Below are 22,056 nucleotides of genomic sequence, written 5' to 3' on the forward strand. Positions count from 1 at the left end.
CCTATTTAGAGGAAAAGTTTAAAAGTAGAATAATATATTGATTTAAGGCTTGAATCATTTCACTTTTTCACCCAATTTTGAAAAAGTGTGAAGAAAAAATTTTTTGGTTTTAATTTCTCGTAAATTTTTTTTGTCAATTTCGATGTTTTGTCAATTGTTTTTGCTTGATTTCAAAAGCCGAATGATCTCAGGTAAAACATTTTCTTTCTTTTGAGCTCAAGGCATCATTATCCTCCAGACTTTTTTGATGGAAATTAGGTCCAAAATATCTAGTTAAATGGTTGTTTTTATTCGAAAGAAAAAACAAAATGAGGATGCTTAATTGGCCATTTTCTTCAAAAAATATGAATTATCATTCTATTTTGTATCGAGGAAAATTCATTGTTATTTAATTAGTTACGCGAATTTAGTAGAGGACGGACGCGAGTATTCCGACGCGAATTCGTTCATTTAGTAGTTTGAAATTGTCGGTGGTTGGAAAATTTTTAAATCAAAACTGATAAAGTGCTCAGTTTTTTCTTTTAAAAAAATGCGTTGATGTTAATATTGCATTTAGAGCACTGAAACTTTGTAGTATTGAACATTGTGACTTGCTGTTCTGGCTTATATCAGAGGGAGATTATATTGTACTAATGAAAAAAGACCGATAAATTTTACGCGGATTCTCTCGCTGGAATTGCCAAAGCTCAATATCAGATATCGATTTTGTGATTTATTGAGACCAGTGCTGAAATCTTTTCAGGCAGTGTGACATAAAGAAATGCTCAGTCTAATACACATTTCACGGATTCTAAACTAGACTAAGTCGGTAAACCAATGTCGTCACAGATAAGTCGACGATTCCAACTTGATAGGGAACTTTTTGGGAAGATGAAGTAAAACTATCCAAATTTAATTATTTCACTTCAAACGTATCATGTTTGGGGATATCCATCTTGGCAGCCTGCCTTAAAGTTAGCCGCATTAAATTTCGTCTGGTATATGTCAAAGTGTAGTTGGAAAGAGGAGGGCGGAAGGGGGGTGAATTTGTTAGTTGGGTAAAAAAAGGAATGCGAGTGCTAATCGGCGTGGGAATTAGAGCCCCGACTTCAGAAGGATTTGTTACCAGAGTATCAAACTTCAATCCCTGTTCCAAAAATGAATTTAATGGCAAATCGTTTGATTGTGAAGCCTTAAAGGTGATTGACAGTTGCGCGCTCGATGCTTTTTACTGGTCTTAACAGTTGAATGACTTTACCATTTCTCTTGTTTTTTTTTTAAACCTGGCTGCAAAAATAAGACTGCTTCATGTAGTTATTGCTATTAAAGCCTTCTCAATTTCGAAAATTAGATTAGTTATTCTATTACAGAAATTCATTTGAAAGGATTAAAAAAGAAATTTGCAAAACACCAAAGGAGTTTCTAGAGCTAAAATGTAACTTCAAGAGCTAAAAACAAAACTTTCGAATAGAAAAATAACCTAATAACTACAAACTAGTAGCCCAATAATTATTGCAAAAAAATCCTAGAAAAAATCTTCAAACTGATGAATTTTGGAATAGATTCTTAATGCGCTCAATTGAATTTATAAAATTTCCAAAACCTTGGGTGATTTTTTTCCAGACAACGAAGTTTCAACTAGCGATTTTTAACAAATTTTTACCTTTGATCAATTTTTGCCTTTGATAGTTGTAAAGACTTAAAATGGGGGTTTTGGACGACAATTATTCAAACTGGGTAATTAACAGGCATTGTATTTAAACGTTAGCGGTAAATCAAATCATTACAAATTGAACCAAAACAAGCAAATTGCTCTTTTAATAGCATAGCAAACGCAAACCGTTTCAGGGACGAAATCAAGAAAAAATTATATTTAATTAATCAAAGTTTTCTCATTTTTTGATTTTTTAAAATAGTTTTTTCTCAAAGCCTCTGAGCGAACTTAGAAAGCAGTTTTGTTACGCTTTGTCTGACAGCATAAAATGCTAATTTTCATTGAATAAATTTCAAAAATTGAACCGGTTTTTTGTGTACCTTCATAGCAACAACCGTTGGAGCTAACTATTGGGTTCCAACTATTTCTGATAAAAGTGACAGAATATTTGTGCACGGGGTAGTTTTTTGCCTCCAGACAATTGTGGACGTTTCAATTATCCATTTTTGACAAAATTGTTTATATCATTCAAAGAGTATTCTTTTCTTGAGCTCAAATTTAAAAAAGTACTTCACCTTTTGTAAGGTTCTTGGGGTGTAGAGATTGCCAAAATGGTATATTTTGCTCTATTAACGAATGAGCCGAGAGCAGGCTTTTGTAATAATTGCTAGGTTACTGGGAGCTAAATATATCACTTTGTTTTTATAATATTTTCAGTTTTTCATAAGAGTTCATCAATTTTTTCAAGCGAACACTGCTCAATAGGTTTTAAAAGACAGTCGGAACATTCAAGCTTTTGTCTTGATACGAGCAGTTTTGATTTTTGATTCAAATTTTATTTTTTTTTTGAAAAATAAATTGCACAATAGTTTTTTGGAAATATGTTTAGCTATTATCTTTCTCATCGGCTTATATCTACAGCCAACCAAGCTAATTTGCTTTTACCCGGCAAATTTATATTAGCGCTTCTAAAACTTTTCAAGCTTCTAAAATTGTGTTACGTGTTGCGTTTGTTAAAGTTTAAACACAAGATTTTAGTTTTTTACAATTTTTTGAAAAAAAGTTTGTTAAAATTCTTAGTGAAGATTCAAGAAATAACATTTCAGTTAATTGTTTAAGCTTAACCAGCTTTGACTCACTTAATAACAAAATTGATCTAAATCTCACAGGTTGTTGAGAGCATATGCTAATTTCACACCGACAACCATATGATTCGGTGTAGAATGATTCGGTGTATGATTCGACAACCATATATCACAGGTTTAAAAAGCACAAATCAACGTTTTTATTGCAAACTATCCCATCCCGATATAAGTTTCAATGCGTTTCGAATAAGATTCAACATGACAAACTTTTTATATTAGCAAAATTCTGCAAAAAAAAACATCTTCCAGTAGCAGTAGGAAAACTCAAAAATTAATAAGCATAGCCGGTTTCTGTGAAATTTTTTTAGTCTTTTTTTTCAATGAAAATTGTTTTCTTTGCGTGTTTTGACTTATGATAAAAAATTAATTGAACGCACATTCAAAAAATTTTTTAGGCATAATCTTCAACAATGGTCTTCGATAAATAATTAACAAACAAAAAAACGCAAACCTTTTTTGTGGAATAAATTTGTTTTAATAAAAACTTCACTTTCTGCTTAGGAAACTCTAAATAAAAATTCCCAAGGTGGTTTTCCTGAAGAAAAACTACTTCTCGGAAAAATTTTTGTTCATAAGTCTCATTTCCTCGCTTTACGCGCTCGAAACTAGATAAAAGCTCAAATTTTCAAAAATTTTCTCCACACAAAGGAAATAATTTAAAAATTCTGAAATTCCGTTAAATCCTGGATGAGATAGCTTCAAAATGATTTATCACTCGACCGATTTCGATGATAATATGTGATAACTGATTTTGAATCAAAAACAAAAAAGCCTGCTAGCTCAGTTTATTCGCTCTTGAAATTAGACCAAAAACTTAATTATTTCCAGCCTATGTTATTCGAAGGGGCTTTCCTATGATATATAATTCAACTCAATCTAACAATTATCTGTAGTACCTATTTTGCATGAAAAAAATGAAAAAAAAAACTAATACACACCTGAAGGCAAAGTTTTTTCCAGTGCCTTTGAATACTTCAATCTCTACTTTTAGATCCCAGCAGATGGATGAAAGGCCTTGAACATGGGACTGAACATGGAACATGGATGAAAGGCCTTGAATATTCTATACATCTGTTCAAACACCTGAATTTTTTCCATCCGTTTCAGACAATAATTGACACATCCAGCTTTTAGAAACAAATGTGTCTTTTATTCATTTTGTAGACTCAATTGGCATTTTTTTGTCTGATTTGTCACGAAACAATAGGATTAAGAGACAGTAGCGGATTTGAAGGAAATTGGTCGTGCTTTGACCTCTCGCCACTCAAAGGGTTCCCCTCTTGTTCTAGGTTATCAAGGATTGGCCGATTCGAAAAGTCGTCGATTTGCACGAGGCGATATTTTGTGCCAAGCGACAGTTAGTAACTTTTAATTATTCTGGGGGTAAAAACAAAAGCTTTAACCAGCTTTGACTCACTTAATAACAAAATAGATCTAAATCTCACAGGTTGTTGAGAGCAGATGCTAATTTCACACCGACAACCATATGATTCGGTGTAGAATGATTCGGTGTATGATTCGACAACCATATATCACAGGTTTAAAAAGCACAAATCAACGTTTTTATTGCAAACTATCCCATCCCGATATAAGTTTCAATGCGTTTCGAATAAGATTCAACATGACAAACTTTTTATATTAGCAAAATTCTGCAAAAAAAAACATCTTCCAGTAGCAGTAGGAAAACTCAAAAATTAATAAGGATAGCCGGTTTCTGTGAAATTTTTTTAGTCTTTTTTTTCAATGAAAATTGTTTTCTTTGCGTGTTTTGACTTATGATAAAAAATTAATTGAACGCACATTCAAAAAATTTTTTAGGCATAATCTTCAACAATGGTCTTCGATAAATAATTAACAAACAAAAAAACACAAACCTTTTTTGTGGAATAAATTTGTTTTAATAAAAACTTCACTTTCTGCTTAGAAAACTCTAAATAAAAATTCCAAAGGTGGTTTTCCTGAAGAAAAACTACTTCTCGGAAAAATTTTTGTTCATAAGTCTCATTTCCTCGCTTTACGCGCTCGAAACTAGATAAAAGCTCAAATTTTCAAAAATTTTCTCCACACAAAGGAAATAATTTCAAAAATTCTGAAATTCCTTTAAATCCTGGATGAGATAGCTTCAAAATGATTTATCACTCGACCGATTTCGATGATAATATGTGATAACTGATTTTGAATCAAAAACAAAAAAGCCTGCTAGCTCAGTTTATTCGCTCTTGAAATTAGACCAAAAACTTAATTATTTCCAGCCTATGTTATTCGAAGGGGCTTTCCTATGATATATAATTCAACTCAATCTAACAATTATCTGTAGTACCTAATTTTGCATGAAAAAAATGAAAAAAAAACTAATACACACCTGAAGGCAAAGTTTTTCCAGTGCCTTTGAATACTTCAATCTCTACTTTTAGATCCCAGCAGATGGATGAAAGGCCTTGAACATGGGACTGAACATGGAACATGGATGAAAGGCCTTGAATATTCTATACATCTGTTCAAACACCTGAATTTTTTCCATCCGTTTATGACAATAATTGACACATCCAGCTTTTAGAAACAAATGTGTCTTTTATTCATTTTGTAGACTCAATTGGCATTTTTTTGTATGATTTGTCACGAAACAATAGGATTAAGAGACAGTAGCGGATTTGAAGGAAATTGGTCGTGCTTTGACCTCTCGCCACTCAAAGGGTTCCCCTCTTGTTCTAGGTTATCAAGGATTGGCCGATTCGAAAAGTCGTCGATTTGCACGAGGCGATATTTTGTGCCAAGCGACAGTTAGTAACTTTTAATTATTCTGGGGGTAAAAACAAAAGCTTTCACGGTTCTTGATGAACTTGATTGTAAAAATGGAGAATTAAAAATGCCTTTGGATTTTATAAAAAATTAGCAACGTTATCGGGAAAAAAATCACAATGAAATGATTTAGGTTTGAGAAAGCGATATTTAACAACAATCAGTAGCATCAAAAATCTTCGATAGTATTGTTTCTTCTTTCAAAATGACATCTTTGCTTCTAAACTCTTACTGTATCAGATGTCTCTGCAAATTACCATTAGTCAGCGCGGGAATCAGCAACTTGTTTCTGATGAACAAACTTTCAATAGAAACCAATAAAATCACAAACAGAACCACAGTGAAAAGCCGGAGATTCAGTAAAAAGCCTTGTAAAGTATCTGTTATAACTTCAACGATGAAATGGTACCCAAAATTGACGAACGAGCGCAGTCATGGCATTATTTCTTATGAACTTGAAGTCAAAAAACCAGTTAAACTTTAAAACAATTTAGTTTTATCTGTGTAATGAAAATTGAATTCATCCAAACTAAAACTAACAGAAATCTTTTAGCAAGCACGGCAGTTTGGCGTGGGTTTTTACCAGGGAAGTTAGTGACTTCTAGGAAAATGAAAGTTAGTGGGTTTGAGATAGTTAATTTTTTCAAGTGGCGTTCATTTTTCTTGTGGGATTAAAACATTTCTTGTCACGCACTCTTGAGCCACCTCGGTTTTTTTACAATGAACACGCAGAAAAATTGGCATGGAAACAGTTGTAAGCCTGCCTAATACAAGACACCTGCAAGAACAGCTCAACGGTAAAGAAATATTGGAACAGCCTTCAAGACAGTGAAAGATGTAGCTATACCATATGAACTGTCTCTCATCAACAGGCGAAAAAGTCCTGGAACTTGAACTGGCTGAATGCGCCTCTTGCTAAAATATTTCTTGGTCTTTGCACTCATACCAGATCTAGTCATTGAAATAGGTCTCAACGCCCTATGAGCTTCAATCTGTGAGGAGTCGGACGATTCCCTTTTGATAGGTTATGTTAACTATTTTAAGTAAGCTTGGGTTGGAACAATCGACTGATGCCGTAGCGGGGGTGCAGGTGAGTTTCCTCAATATTTGTGAAATCAATTAGAAAATGCTGAGAACGGCCGACAGAATAATTCAGTAGACGGATGGCATAGAGCCTTGCAAAACCGAACATTAACTAACTCAAGGTGGGGGAAACATTCAAGAAGTGTGCAAAAGTGACCATTTTAGCTCACTTTTTTTGGGCAGAATTTGGGCAAATGAGCGTTTATATAGTGCTTTGGGAGAATTCTGAACGTCAGCCGCACCCCGCTCCCCCCCCCCAAAAAAAAACAGCTGTTTTTTGCAACCTGGCAGTATTGGCGTCACGAACGTCTTCCAAAAATCTTAGGTAGTGCGGTAAAAAAGACTATTAATAAAAAGTAGCATTGGTTTTGTTGGATTTGAGTGCTGAAGAGGTCGAGCGTCTGAAAAGACGCAGGCATGAATTTTTTGCAGAGAGTACTCAATCTTCAAAACTGCATAACTTCCCACCGAGTGTTCACACGTTACATCGAATTGACTGAGAATGATTTTTCCGTTTAAAAAAACACATTTTGAGAGCTAAAGTAAGCAAGAATATAACAAAAAGGCAAAGGCCAACTATGACCTTGGTTTGAACTTGAAAGAAGAAAAAGTATTAACAAAAATTATATATTAACCTGCATGACTGAAGCGGAATTGAAAAGTAATGAAATAAACGAAGAAATCTTGAAATTTATTCTATTTTTAGCCCCAAATTTAAATTTGTTTGCGTTTAGACTTTCTTTCAATCCACTGAACTAAGCTAAAAACTCCCGAGGGAATGAAAGTAAATAAACGGCAAGGACAAGTCCATAGTTTAGGGTACTCGCTCACGGCACAATGAACGAAGGGCAGAACATCATATTAGCCAATCAGAATCAGTGATAAATCTGAAAGAAAACTTGACAAATGAGATAGACAGTTCGAACCCAGGGGCGAATCAAGGATTTTTTCGAGGGGGATTTTCAAAAATAAATCAGAATATTTGTCGAACTTTTTTTAGGACGACCAAATTGATTTTCGGAGCTTTCTTGAAGCACCTTTTGGCCAAACTTTCTGCGCCGCAGCCAAAACTTCGAAAACACGGGTCAAACAAGCAGTTTTTGGGCACTTTTTGGAAATTGTTCAGAAAAAATAGCTTTTTTTGGCGCGCTCTCCCCCTCAAAATTAGACTATATTTGCCGCCAAAAGCGCTTTTAGAAAGTTTTTACGGTCCGTCAACAAAAATGGATATATCAAAATAGTACAAAGGGGGGACCCTTTGGGTCGGCAGGGGGTCGAATCCCTGAGAAGGGGGGGGGGGGGCTTCCGCCTCCTGCTCCCCCTTAATCCGCCCCTGGTTGAACCTTTTCGAAATAAAATCCGTCAGTTTAAAGTTTCATGCTTTTTAATTGACATTTGAAAAAGAATTGTTTTTAATCGATTTTTGCGTACAAAATGTGGCTCTTTTTTTTTCTCCCCCACCTGCAACTTTTTACAAGTAAAATTACTGTTCCCATCAACCGATTAACAAAAAAATGGCATGCGGACTGATCGGGCCATGAAAAACACATTTGGTCTTCATAATTAACCTTGTAAAACCACTCATTAAGTTAAAAAAAAAGTGATGCTCATAGATGGTGTGGGGGGGGGGGGGGGTGGAAAAAGAACTCAAAATGCTTTTTTTTTTCAATATTTTTTCAAGAAAAATCTGCTCGAAACATTCTGTGCTACTTTCTGAGTATACAGCTAGTCTTTTTATTTCTTCATTCAGTTGGTTTTCTCCGGTGGACATTCTTGCGGCTTAAATCTTCAGGCTAGGTGTTTGATCCCTTCTTTGATTCTTGTAGTAATAATTATTCTTAAATATTCATCTCATCCCTGTTTAAATTTATAGACGAATGCATGTTAGAGCATTAGAGCCATCCTGTCTCAAAATCTCGTCGAATTTCAATGGTAACAGTGACAAATGTCCAGAAAAAATTTTAGCTAGCTTCAAGATTCTGATTGGTCGAAAATTTCTGACAACTGGTATTTGTGTTATGGGGCCCCTCCATTTTCCAATTCTGTAACTTCAGATTAATAACACTTTTTTTTGTAAAATATTTTTAATTCGTGTTTTAAGGAGAAAATTTTGGAAATAATTTTGTAATTTTTAGTTTCTATCATTCTATTTATGTTTCTTAAAATATTTAATCTGATTCAATGAGAAGACAGAGACTTGAAAACAAAACAGAAAAATTGATAAATTAATTTTTGCGAATTTGATATTTAAAAAAACCACAAGATGAATATTTAAAAAAATAACAAACTTAGATAGATAATTGTGAATGAGGCAGCCTTCTTATAATCTGAGAGCTGAACACCAAATAATGCTCGATTCGAATAAAGTGAAACAAGACTGCTCGTATATCAGGGTACAACACTGAGTGCTTCGACTACCCTTAATTGGAATCGAACAATTTGCGTCAAAAAGTATCCAAAAACCATGAATGTTTGACATATCTAACATCAAGTGGGAGAATTTGAGTCTTAAGAAATTATTGCAATCGATTAGCTTGCCTCAATTCAATTTGAAATTTTTTTATAGTGCGGGATAAATCGTCACAAAAAATAAATGGCGTTACGCTCTCAGTACCATAAAAAATATTGACAGTGCGCGTAAATTAACCCAGAGCATACCTAAATTGGCAGTATTCAAATCCTTATAAATTACAAAAAAAATAGGAGGCAAAATAACTTTTACTTTTGATCTCAAGATTTTGCTTTTATGAGGTATATTTTTTTTGTTATCAACTATTATTTTGATTGCCGAATTTGAGCTGGGCAAGAATCTGTTCATTTTACTTAAATATTTTTGGCTTAAAATATTTTTGGTGAATATTAAATAAGCGCCTAGTTTTCCAAAGTGTCGCTAGAAATTTGCTGCCTGCCTAATATTGAAACGCACCATATCTTTAAGACCATTTATCCACGAGGGAAGGGACCAACTACGAGCTATACAGCTCATCACGGCTAACCGCGGTTGCGCCCCTGCTTAAGAACCACAAACAATTTTTTTTGGCTATTTTTCTGAGCTGGGTAATATTGCCTCGCCCTCAAGCAACGAGCACGGCTCATGGTAGGCCTCGAAAATCCGACCTTTCGATTGAGAGGCGAAGACGTAACCGCTTCACCACCGCTCCCCCAGTAATTAAAATTATACGAAAAAAGTAGGTGGGGAGAAAAAAAGAGCTTTTTTGGATTTCGCAGCTTTTTGGCTGATTCAGGATTTGCGCGAGGTAAAAAGAGGCAAGTTTCAAGAAATTTTGATTTCTTTCAAAACTAATTTTCCAAACTTTTGTTTTACTGCATTGTTTGCATTTTGAAATTTCAATGCTGCTGTTAGTTGTGAAAAAATTTTGGCAAAATTGCCTCTTCATTGTAATGTTTGGAAGGTTTCTTCATTGTAATAATTATTGAAAGGATTAGTGGGAGAAAAAATTTAACATTCTTATTTTAGGAGAGCTCAAAAAAAGGCTGGTAGGCCGCCTAAAAATTGACAAAAAATTCTAGGCCGACCAGCCTAAACTCAAAATTTTCTTAATTAAACCGCGCAAAAATCAGTGGTGCCTAATTTCTTCGAATATATAAAAACTAATTTTTTGTTGAGATAATAATTTGTGTGTGGACTAATTCGATTTTGCAAGCTCTGCTCAAATATGCTGAATATTTTGATACGTTGTTAGAAAATGATCAGAAAATTGATCAATTTTTTCAGTTGACTTCTATTGATATTGGAAATTTTCTTCTTTTTTGTCTAATTTTTCAGTTTCTAATGTACAGAATTTCAGTTTGAATCTTTTCTTTTCGTCAAATTATGCTTTCGTTTAAATAACACACCGCCTTGTAGCTATACCGGGAGCTAAATCATCGCACCTTGAAGTTTTATGGACAAAACTCGATTATAATCAAATAAACGAGTTGTTCAAAATAACAAAAAATACGAGTAAAATGAGGTTAGTGTTTTAATCTTTTAAAAAAAAACTTACCAATTCTATGTTGTTTAAACGGTTTCAGCAAAGAATGTTCTCGCAATGATTTTTATTTGTCTTAGAATTAACTTTTGAAATAAAGAAAATATTTGAATAAGGCGAGTTTTTTGCTAGCGGAACCGGTTTATGCAAATCAGTTATTTTGTTGCTATGAAATAACACTGCAGATCGATTATGAAATTATTATTTTGCTTCTTCAGACACCAGTAAATTTTGCCCCCAGAGATTGATTTGAGCGAACATAAAACTAGTTTTTAAAACATGTTTATACCAAGGAAAGGTATTCAAGCGTAACTATTAACTTTACACGGCCGGTTGTTTATGGCGAAATAAAACAAGATTACAGGGCCCAGGTGAAGCTCGGGCTTTATTCCAACTGACACCTTGTTTACATTATTACTGACATGTGAAATTACAAAACTTCAGTTTACGATCACGTCGCGAACTGCGAATTCAGCAGAAGACTTTCGCAGCGTGATTCGCATAATTGTCAACTAATCAAATTCTTTATGAAGGAGTATTAGGGAAAATCTACCCGATTTGACCCGAATTAAGCCTGCAAATGAGTTCAGAAACAAGGAATTAAACGAAAACATAAATCGGAAGCTGTCTTGATTAGAGTCAACCGAATTATGGAACCTTAAACAATGTAAATTTTTCAAATTTACAATATTTTCCAATCATGTTTCTCAACGAAGGAGAAGTTGAGCCTGGAAATTTTTCAATTCGAGCTAGTCAACTTTTCAGGTAAAGTTTTGGATTTTTTTGTTTTTATTCAAAAGTCATTCGATTTGAAACCTCACGTGTGATAAGTGACATGGAAGTAAAGTCAATCGACGAAACACACTTGTTGTTTTCTGAGTTCGAACTGAAACTTCTTTTAAAATTACCAGATAATTTATCCGAATCAGACTTAGACGTCAAGCGGGCGATTATTATCCAGGGTAGACGTCAAGCGGGCAATTATTATGCCCTTGGTCTATCCTCTTCAGATATGTTATACAAAATGTCAGATAAATTCAATGATGACTATTAAAAATGTGTTTCTTCATTTTCTGTATTTTTGCATTTAATTGTCTGAAGAAATAAATTCTTCTTCTTCTTCTTCTACTTATCTTTTTTGTTCTGATAAAAAGCTCTGGAGTTTGCGGTAGTTTTACCCTTCGAGGTTTTATAGACAACTGCTTTCTGATATAATAGTTGATAATAGATAACAGAGGAACAAGATTATCACTAAAGTTACCTTTACCTTTTTGACTATTACAATGGTAAAGTGAATTGCGTTATTCTTGTGATCAAAATATCAGTCCTGTTTGCTTTGCCTTATAAAACAATAATGACCACAGTTGATGCGTTTTAAGACAAATCAGAAAAATAATGAGCAAAACTCGGGAAAATAATGCTAGTCACACAGTTTTTATGTATGAGAAAATGTTTACGAGAGAACGTTTGTATAACTTTCTTCATTAACAAGAAGCTGTTATGACAAAATTTTTCATACACAAATTGAATGACTAGATATTTTGGTCAACCCGTGTAATGCGAGAAATTATAGTCAGCAGAAAAAATTCATCTCACGTAATAAGTACTAAATAAAAGTTTCTATAGTTTTAAAGACCGTTTATAGCAACAAATAATGTATTATACCAAAATACAAAAAAATCAATGTACAAAAAATTTTATGATTTGAACGCTGGCAAGATTCAAGAAATGTCAAAAGTTTGTTGTGTAAAATTGTAAATAAGATTGATTGAGCTAAAAAAAAATAGCTGGATTTTTAGTTGGGAGGCAAAAAAAGTCAACTAGCTGCTGTGAAATAACTTTGCAAATAGCAGAGAAACTTCCAACAATATAGTTTAAAATAAACTAAATAAAAGAAATTAAATAAAAAACTTTGACAAACAAAAACACTTCGATTAAATAGGATAGTAATTGTGCAGAATTAACATATCTCAATAGCAGCAGTTTCGATCATCCTTTTTTACAACTTTCCGAATTTTAGAACTGGGCTGCTGAACTAGTTGACTCTTTTTTTCTCGACACTCAAGCTATCTTTTTGATTGTTTTTGGATAACAAACTATGACTGAAAAAGTTATCCTATGCTGCTTCACTTTCCTTGAGACAGACAAAATTGGGAAGCGAAACCCCTACACTGTTTTTTGTCTCAAAATTTCGTGAAATGTTGTGAATAATCGTATCAAAAAAGTCTCCAAAAACATTTCATAGTTTTCGCTTACGAATAATCAATTGAAGTAATCAACTATGATAGCAATACAAAAATAACAATTATATGGACGCAAAGTTTTTTATATATACACTTTTTCATTGCCACTTTCCGCATTTTGAATTACTCTGAAACAGTGCATTTCAGAACAAATTTTTTTGCGACGTTTCATAATTTTTTATCGACCCTTGATTTCTTGATTCCAACGAATGCTCTAATTCGATAAGCATTTGTTTTGTGATCTGTTTTTGTGGTAACTAACGCTGTAGAAAAAAGAAAAGAGAAATTACAGCTGAAAAAAATATATATTTATAAAATTGAAGAAGGCGAAAAATTACTAGTTTACTTCTCAAAAACACCCATTTTTGATGTTCAATAACACATATCACTGAGAAGCTATTTCAATTACAAAATTTTAGCTTGATTATCCTATTTGATTTAAAAAATATCAACTTTCATAAAATTAAGCAGCAGCTAATGTTGTCATTCCGCTGGGAAATCTATAACCTAGAAGTTATTTTGTCCGTTTTTTTGTTCGAATGTGTGAATCAAGTTTTAGCAATCAAACGAACAGAAGTGAAGATGAAATTAGCTCAGCGACGAAGAAACATTGACTTGAATGCTTTTAACACTTTATGATAAAAAACATTGACTTGAATGCTTTTAACACTTTATGATAAAAAACACTGAATCACAATAAAGGATTTTTTTTTAAAGTTCATGAACATCTACCCAAAAATTTTGAGAATCCAAAACACTTTCTATGAAGTTATGGTCTGTTGAAACCAAAAAATGTGCAACTTAACATTTTTTTCCACGCCGCTTAAAAAAATTGAAATTCTAATCAAAATGATTTAACTAAACCATCCCGCAACTTACTGGGTGTCCTACCGCAAACTGTTGTTTCTCAGTGCATACAGAGCACAATTAAATTGTCCGGACAAAAATACTAAAACATGAAGTTAAAAATGGGTTATGGTGCATTTCACTTTTTCAAAGTCCGTACTCAAAAACAGACCAATTTTAGCTGTTTCCACTCAATCATAAACTGCTCAAAAACTACCGAACCAATTACTTAAGAAACTCTAGCCAAGTACGCACTTTTATCTCAACAAAAATTAACAGGGGTTTATTTTTCATTATTTTCTATAATCATTTTGCTGTGATTTGATAGCCAACATAAGCTATCATTATTGTACAAAAGATCAATTTTGAAAATTTCAAACCGTTTCTATACGTTTTACACACCTAATGTTTAGAATTTGTTTTCTTCGTAAACATTTCACACTAAATCAGCAACTCTTTTGATTTTTGTTTATTAAGAATTGATCCGACAGTTTTCGTGCAAACTTGGTCTGTTTTTGTGCTAAAGTTTGGCTACCAAATTTGGAATACTAATTGCACAATATTAAGTCTACTAATATTCTAAACAAATTGTTCAGTTCTTTATTTATTGAATCCAATTTGAGAAAAACGCATTTTGAATTTCACATCTTATTGTTCCGACTTTCGATACGAAAGTAACGGAATGTTTGTGCTCGGGATGGGTTTTTTTTTTCTTCAGACAAATTTCGACTTTTTAACTAGCCATTTTTGACGAAATTTTTTTATATTATTCAAAAGGTATTTCACCTGTGATCATTTTTCGTAAAGTTACGGGGGTTCAAAAACTGCCATTTTGGCCAATTCGGGACAATTAACGCGTGATAAATTTCGCGCAATTAACGCGTAAGCGGAGATTTAATCCATCTTATAAATCGTTCCAAATTGGTTCAAGGAAGATTATATGCCATAACTCATTTGTTAATAGGAGCAAAATCTATCATTTTGTACTTAATATGGCGTGTGGGTGGATGTTTTCACAAAATATCTCAAGTTGCAAATTTTTTTTTAATGACTTTACATTTAAAATTTTTATGTTATTTATGCTCTATAGACCTCAAAAGGTAGTCGGAACATTCAGGGCTTCACCCTGATACAAGCAGTCTTGTTTTATTATATTAGAGGAAGAAGAAAACGCTAGAAATTACTCAAATTAAATTCCATTTTCAAATTTTAGAAAAGAAACAAAAATGAAATTGATGATCACTATCAAAAAAGTCAATCATAGTTTTATTCTTTCCAATTTTAAAAAACGTGACGGATTGTTTGTGCTTGAAAGATTTTTCTCCTGGCTAGTTTCACTTGTTTACTCAGCAGTTTCTGACAAGACTTTCCTACGGTCTGAAAAACACATATGACCACTTAACGCCCTCAAAAAAATAAATGAAGATATTTAATGAGTTTTTGAGCACTTTAGTTTAATACAGAATTTCGTTAATTTTAATGATGATAACTTTAAACTGAAGTTTCGACATAAATTTAGTGGATTAGTGGACAAAACGGGTATATCTTACTAGCGGACTTAGGCAGAGAACGATTTTTTCAGAAGTTTTATATATTATTATTATAATAGATAATAGTTAAATTCATGAGCTAATGTCAGTTAGAAAGCCGTTAAATAGACCTCGAGATGGAGGAATATCGTGGGCGACTGCTAGCGCAGGGGATACTTATCGCAAGAACCCTACTAGGAATATCTGTCAAGTAAAAGACATGAAATTGTGTTTCCATCGAAAGAAACCCATTGTCTCTGGCTTTTTGAGGTTGGAAACTAATCTGACAAATACTCACAGATCCTAATATTAATATATTTTTTTGAATTTTAAAAGCTGTTTTGAGTTTGTTGGAAAAGGAATTTCTTAAGGAGTAGTTCTCTGCTGCGGTCGCACCAGTTTTACTAAGTGCTCATTGCTGGTTGAATGCTTAGTAATTTTATCCTAGTTTTAAGTCTCACCTTAGGTCGTCAAGTTGTCTTGACAAAAGTTAGAGTAGAAACAATATTTAGAAAAGGTATGAATTAATTAGTTGGTTAAATACAAAGCACTGGGTTATTAGATTATATAAACGAATCGAACAGCTTAAAGAAATATACCTATGAGGGGAGGTTGAGCCAATCTTATTTTGTTCATCAATATTTTATCTTCTCACTAAGGTCGATGGCTGATTTGTATGTATGGGTCGCCCTTGGTTGTGTCCACTTCGGCACTTCTGGTTTGGTCGTCAGTATCATCTTTGCCGTAGTCCTTTGGGTACTTGTAGTCCAGACTTCCTCAGGTGTGGGTCTCTCGAGTATCTCGATTTATTATTTTATCAAACATTAATTGAGAATTTATTCTCTATTTTATTTGTGAAAAAAGGCTAGTTTAATTTTATTGAAAAGGCAGAAAAGAAAAATTATTTATTTTGAAAAGGTCTGACTGAAGAGATCTAACTTGCTGCTTACTGAGCAAAATGAAACACTGAAGATTTCAGGCCAGTCCTTTTGCTCGTAAGCATAAACCGGCTGCTGATTCAATCTTTAATTATTCAGGTTTCACCTGCTCCTTTGTTCTCCCTTTCTTATAAGGGAATTTTCAACTAGTTTTTATTTGATTTTTTTAAATCAAATATCTTTAACTTATTAGTCACCTTTGATTAAAACGGCAGCCTTCAGTTTTATCTGATTAAAAATTCATATTACTCTCTCTGATGCATCATTTTGCTGGTGCATCTCTGCTTAATCAAAGCAAGGAGAATTTCAGTGCAGCCGGTAAGACTGCTAAATATTTATTCATTTTGTTTCAAATTAAAGTTAAAGGGACGTTTTATAATCGCCGCCCTTTTAAAACAGTGAGCATGAAAAAATGAGAAAAATTGGACAAGTATTTAAAAAGTAGTGGATTTTCAAAACAAGATTTTATAGTCCTAATAAGAGTAAATCAGTCAATATCTGATTTAGATAAAAGAGGCTTTAATTTAAATGGCACGCTCCATTTTAGAATTGGGTTGTTAAATAAACAATTAAGACAATGGTCTTTTGTCTGTGTAGTATTTTCAATACTACAGATGGTATTGATAATTTTTTGCTTTCTTATCAATTTTTCAAATCAAACCACCGCAAGAAAACTATCTAAGTGAAATTTCATTGGTTCTTTGAATCTGAACTTTTTTTAAATGACTGTCTTAAACTTTAGGTTTTCTCTCATATGTTGTCATGTCTAAACTCATTACAAGACCATTATATTCAAACGACCGGATTGACTAAACCTGCTTGTCATACTTTTTTCATAATTGAGAAACTTCTGGACAAACTGTTCTATAAATTGAGTACCAAAATTCATATGAAAAACCTATGTTAAACAATTTGCCATGCAATAAAGTGTATGCTAAGCTTTTGTCCATTGTTTGAAATTTAACACTTTGCGATATATTGTTGGGCAATTTCCAAAAACGCAATCGATGAGGATTTTGTAAGATGTTCAAAGTAAAAACAATTGGTTAAAAGTGGAAGAAATCTCATAGATATTCGGCATTTAAAAATTATTTATTTAGAACTTTGTTTCAGTTTTTTGAGGGCTAAACAAAAACTATAATTCTCGTAATTGGGCTGTAAGTTTTCACTCAAAAATTTTAGCAATTAAAAAATGTGGCCAGTTTTTTTTAGCAGATTGAATTTTAACGTACCAGAAAAACGTATAAAAAGTTTTCAAAATATTTTTCGAAACCAATCGTTGTAGTTTTTGATTTTCTGGAGTGACAAGTTCAGCCCGGACTAAATTATTGACAAAAAATCCAAAATGCGGAATGAAAAATTTCCTTTCGCAAAGTGTTTACTTGAGCATAAAAGTGATATTGCGACTTGCAAAGTTTTTGGTTGTTAGCAGTTTTTGCAATTTTTTTTTGCAGCTTATCAAAAAAATATATCATTCAAACTCCATTTTTGGTAATAGTATGATAAGCAACTTCCTTTACACTCCCTGCATGGATTTTTATGATTAGTGTTTTTTACTCTTTATAGTATGATTTAATCTGAAAAGGGTTTTGCGTGTATTGATGTCAACTCGGGTAATTTGTAGAGGAAATAAATCATTCAATGCCCTAAACTTGTAGCACCTCAGAGTTCAATTGCCAGTAAAACAAAAAAAGGGTTTAATACTCAGAAAGATAAATATCTGACATTTAGAATTACTTTTATGACTTTAGAAATGAACAAGAAGATCGGTAGCACGTAAATTCCAAGCACACAGCAATTTTTTCCTATATTCAATGCAGCCGAAACAACAAACACACTAAACATAAAAAGTTAGGTAGAAAAAAATTGCGCTCAAAATTTAATATGACGCATATGTGATAAAAGTGATTGCGATAACTATGTATTACGCAAAGATTGTAATAAAAACCATCAGCCCTGTAAAGTAATTGAGATGGCCTTTAAACAGTTTGAAAAAAAAGCTACGCTATAAACCAGCCAAAAACACCGAGGAAGTACTTAACAAAGATAGCCGGTTGATGTGCATATAAAGTTTGGATAATAATTAGTTAGGTGAAGAACTCACAATCAGAGAAAACTAAAAACATATAATTTTTAAAAAAAGTTTTGGTTTGACCAAATTTTCATGTTGATTTTGTTTTGTAGAGTGCTATTGAATGTATTTGGCAATCAAATATGCAGATATTTTTTTCGGTTATTTGGAATCTAATGAAACGCTAAAAAAGCTTACATATGAGATCACTCTCAACCCACTACGAGTTTTCATTGAGGTAGTCAAAATCAGTCGTAAAAACACACCCCCAACACCTTGTTGGAAGCTGAGAGGGTTGAGTGAACGCTTTTGTCGGCCATTATGAGGTCAACCATTATTAATTCACAAACTCTTCCTGAGCATTAATCATACCCTATTTCGCCAACCCGCACCAAACAAAAGCTTCTAATCTGGATAGAAACTTTGTATAGATAATCGAACCTAATTTGGTGTTTTCTGTACAGAAATGTTTGGTTTCTCATCTAACATTAGAAATCGACAGTTTCTGAAATAAATAACCAAAAATCAGCTCGCTGCTCAGCTGCAACGAGATGAAGGTGCTTCGAATATACACAATGCAAATTACCACTTGTTATAACAAGTTTTACTTTGCATTAAGTTGCTGAAAGTATTCATGTTAGCAGGCTGGATGGGCTAGAGGGGATTATAACAGTCTAATCAACAGAAGAGCTGGTGTTCGAGCAACAGCAGGAGTTTTTTTTTATCAAAGCTAGCAAAATCAGTAAATATTTTTTATATAATTGCCTGCAAAAGATGTCAAAAACGCCGTTTTAACAGTTTTTTTTTGGAAGATTTTAATTAAAAATTGCGTTTCGGCGCCTGCTCTCTTTTTTAATTAGTATATAAACGCAACAATGTTCCTGGGATAATGATCGGTTATTATGGATTTTCACGGACTATCTCCATAAACTTCTAAAATAATCCCATTTTAAAGAATGAGATTAAAATTTGTTATATTGTTTGAAATTTCTCTACAGCTGTTTTTGCCTTGTTTTCTTCCCTACCAAAATTAGGTCAAATAAGGTCTCCATTGTGATTTCAAAAAGCTCGGAAAATCAATTAAATCGACTTAAAATTAAAAAGATTGACTTTTTTTCATTTTTTTTCAAAAATTCACCAACTCTGCCATTCCTAATTCATTAACTTATCAACACCTCCCCTCCTAACACAGATTTATTCCGCAACGAACTTGAAACATTTACAAGGAAATAGGCGAAAAATGTGGTGTTTTGGGGTTCTCATTATGTGAGTTAAAATGAGAAGAGGATATTGTTTTGCAAAATTTAAATAAATAAATGTATGTTTATACAACGAGTGGGCTTTCCGTAATGCACAAAAAGCTCCAATTTTTGCAGAAATTTCGGAAAAAACAACGATAATAATCTATAATAATCCTTAGTAATGGATTTAAACTGGATTGTATTCGATTTAAACTCTTTGAAAAGATTGCATTATAACGGATTAGAATGGGTTGCCAAGTCCCACATTGTAATGATAATCAAATGATTTTGAATACAAAGTCGACTATAATCGATTGTTATCCATGGAATTTAAGTCCGGATACTAGCGCTGAAGACGCTTCGACAAAAGTTTTAGGATAGGCTTAACAGAAGTCTTTGGGTGAATAGTCTTAATAGAAGATGATAAACTTTGGGTGTTAGGGGGGCAAATCAATGAGATGAATCCAACGCAGCCGCTCAAAATATTCTTCTGATTTTCGTTTCATTTTTCGCTTATTTCTGTTATTTAATTTTGGCTTAAAAAAAGATATGATAATGCATGGCGCTCACCTGACAACTACCGTTTGTTCCATTTGTCATAATTCACTTAGATTGAAGCAGTCGATCTCCGATTGTGGTTTTGAATTTAAATCCATATGCTTACAATAAGAGTTTAAACGACGATTAGAAGGCTTGAATTTTAGGTCAAGTTTCCTTAGAAAACGTTGGAAAACGGAATGACCGCTGTTTGCTAAGGTCTACAAGAGTTGTGTGTTTTCTGATGCCATCGGAAAATATGTAAGAAAATATATGGGGACTGAGGTTAATAGCTTGGTAAGGCAGAGGAGAAGAGTTTTGCTAAATCTCATACAAGCGAATAAATCTTATTATTGTATCTGTTTTCCAATAATTTTCACAGGCATATTTAATAAAAAAATTATCTATTGAAATTCGATTATATTTTCAAGGTTTGATAAAATATTTTATTATATTAAAATTGGCTCGTGATTTAACGTTCGATTTTGATCAATTTCTTCCAAAAGAATAAAATCTGAAATACTATCAGTAAAGTGTCGTTAATGTGCTGGTCATTGTTAATCCGTAGCTGATGATAAATTTAAACCTTTAGAAAAATTCTTTTTAAAGTAGCAATTGATTAAAAAAGAACTCGGAAGATAAAAATTGAAACATTATTCAGTTGGCTTAGAAACGGAATCAAATTACTTATTTAAAAGAAATTTTAAAAAGTAAGTGAAATCCTTTAAAACTTACCTGCTAATTGGCCCTTCGTGATTCAAACATCAGTAAAAATTGCTTTGTCTAATACCACATCCCGTGGGGTGTTTTTCATTCACTTAGATTTGTTATCAAATTAAGCTGCCCCTTTCTGTTATTCAAATTTCGAATTTACTTTGTGAGTTTTGCTTTTTTTTTTCAAAAATGAAAACTCAATGGGCTGAATCCGATCAGAAATGACTAGTGACTTGAGGCCTAAATTGGCGGGCTGAACACGGTCTTATTTTTGCAGAAGAATAAAAGAAAGGCACTGATTTGAAATAGTTCGAGGCTACAAGATTGGAGAGCACTCAATTCGAAAATTCAACAACAGTCCCGATCGTGATGACGCCAGTCCAATTGAAGCAAAATGATGTCGCTGACAAACCAGAGCAAAGATTCCAGTCAATGAAGTTGCGTTTTTAAATACCTCCTGGGTTATTTTTATGATCTGCTTTGGTTTATTTTCATTTTTGCCTAATCCAACAAAAAATGGTGCCGCTTTTTATACATATTTAATTTGAGGAAAACAAAGATAACAACAAAGAAACGCAATGGGGAGCTTTCACAAAGTTCTTTTTGAGTGATCTGCTCTTTGTTGATGTTCAGACCCCTGAATGAGTAATCACATTTTCAAAAAAATTCGACAACAAAGGATTGTTTTCTGTTTTCAGATGACCGAATGACACTATGTTACATTTGGTTAACCCGAAATAGTTCAATAAATAGTAATCTGAAAAAAAAAACATTTTTTTCCGACCATTGAAAATGGGGAGGCACTTTGTATTCCGATGGGTTTCAGTTTTTTGATTTTTTCAAGCAAAATACGGTAACGCAAATAATAATTGGACTGGATTGACAGAGTCGATATCATATTCAAGTCCTTTGAGTCGTGATTCGAGCGACATCAAAAAATTTCAAAAAAATTTCCAAGTGTCGAGAAAAAGCTCCATTTTTAGCCGTTTTTAGCTTCATCTTAGGAATCGAAAACTTCAGTATTTTGGGAGAAATAATTTTTTCTTCCAATAGTGCTTTCCAATTTGCATATTTTACAATGACGGACAAAAATGCTTAAGCTCTACTTTTTCGCTCAGATTTCTTTATCACACCAAGCCGAAAAAACGACACTAATTGGAAAAAAATGTGCTGTAATTTTTTAAGACTGGTCGGAACAATCTGTGCTATTCTTGTTTTTCTTGCATTTGCCATACCTAGCAAACAGTATTGGATCTAGAATTTTCCCGAAAGTGGAGCGGATTTT

General features: G+C 33.1%; 1 protein-coding gene across 6 annotated transcripts in view; it reads right to left on the reverse strand.

The window, feature by feature from the left end:
- LOC134843780 (metabotropic glutamate receptor-like protein R) overlaps positions 1 to 22,056 on the reverse strand; it is a 140,084-nt gene that overhangs the window by 30,873 nt on the left and 87,155 nt on the right. Inside the window, exon 1 of one of the 6 annotated variants that reach the window (XM_063860052.1) lies at positions 20,091 to 20,269. The exons of 4 other annotated variants lie outside the window; for them this stretch is intronic. In XM_063860052.1, coding sequence (XP_063716122.1) covers positions 20,091 to 20,120 — 30 coding nt within the window. In that variant the 5' untranslated portion in view covers positions 20,121 to 20,269. Of the gene's footprint in view, positions 1 to 10,667; positions 11,043 to 20,090; positions 20,270 to 22,056 lie in introns of those variants that run through there. One more of the 6 variants, XM_063860057.1, reaches the window with a different exon arrangement.

Source organism: Symsagittifera roscoffensis, chromosome 4 (genome assembly GCF_963678635.1).
Source record: "Symsagittifera roscoffensis chromosome 4, txSymRosc1.1, whole genome shotgun sequence".
Lineage (NCBI taxonomy): Eukaryota > Metazoa > Xenacoelomorpha > Acoela > Convolutidae > Symsagittifera > Symsagittifera roscoffensis.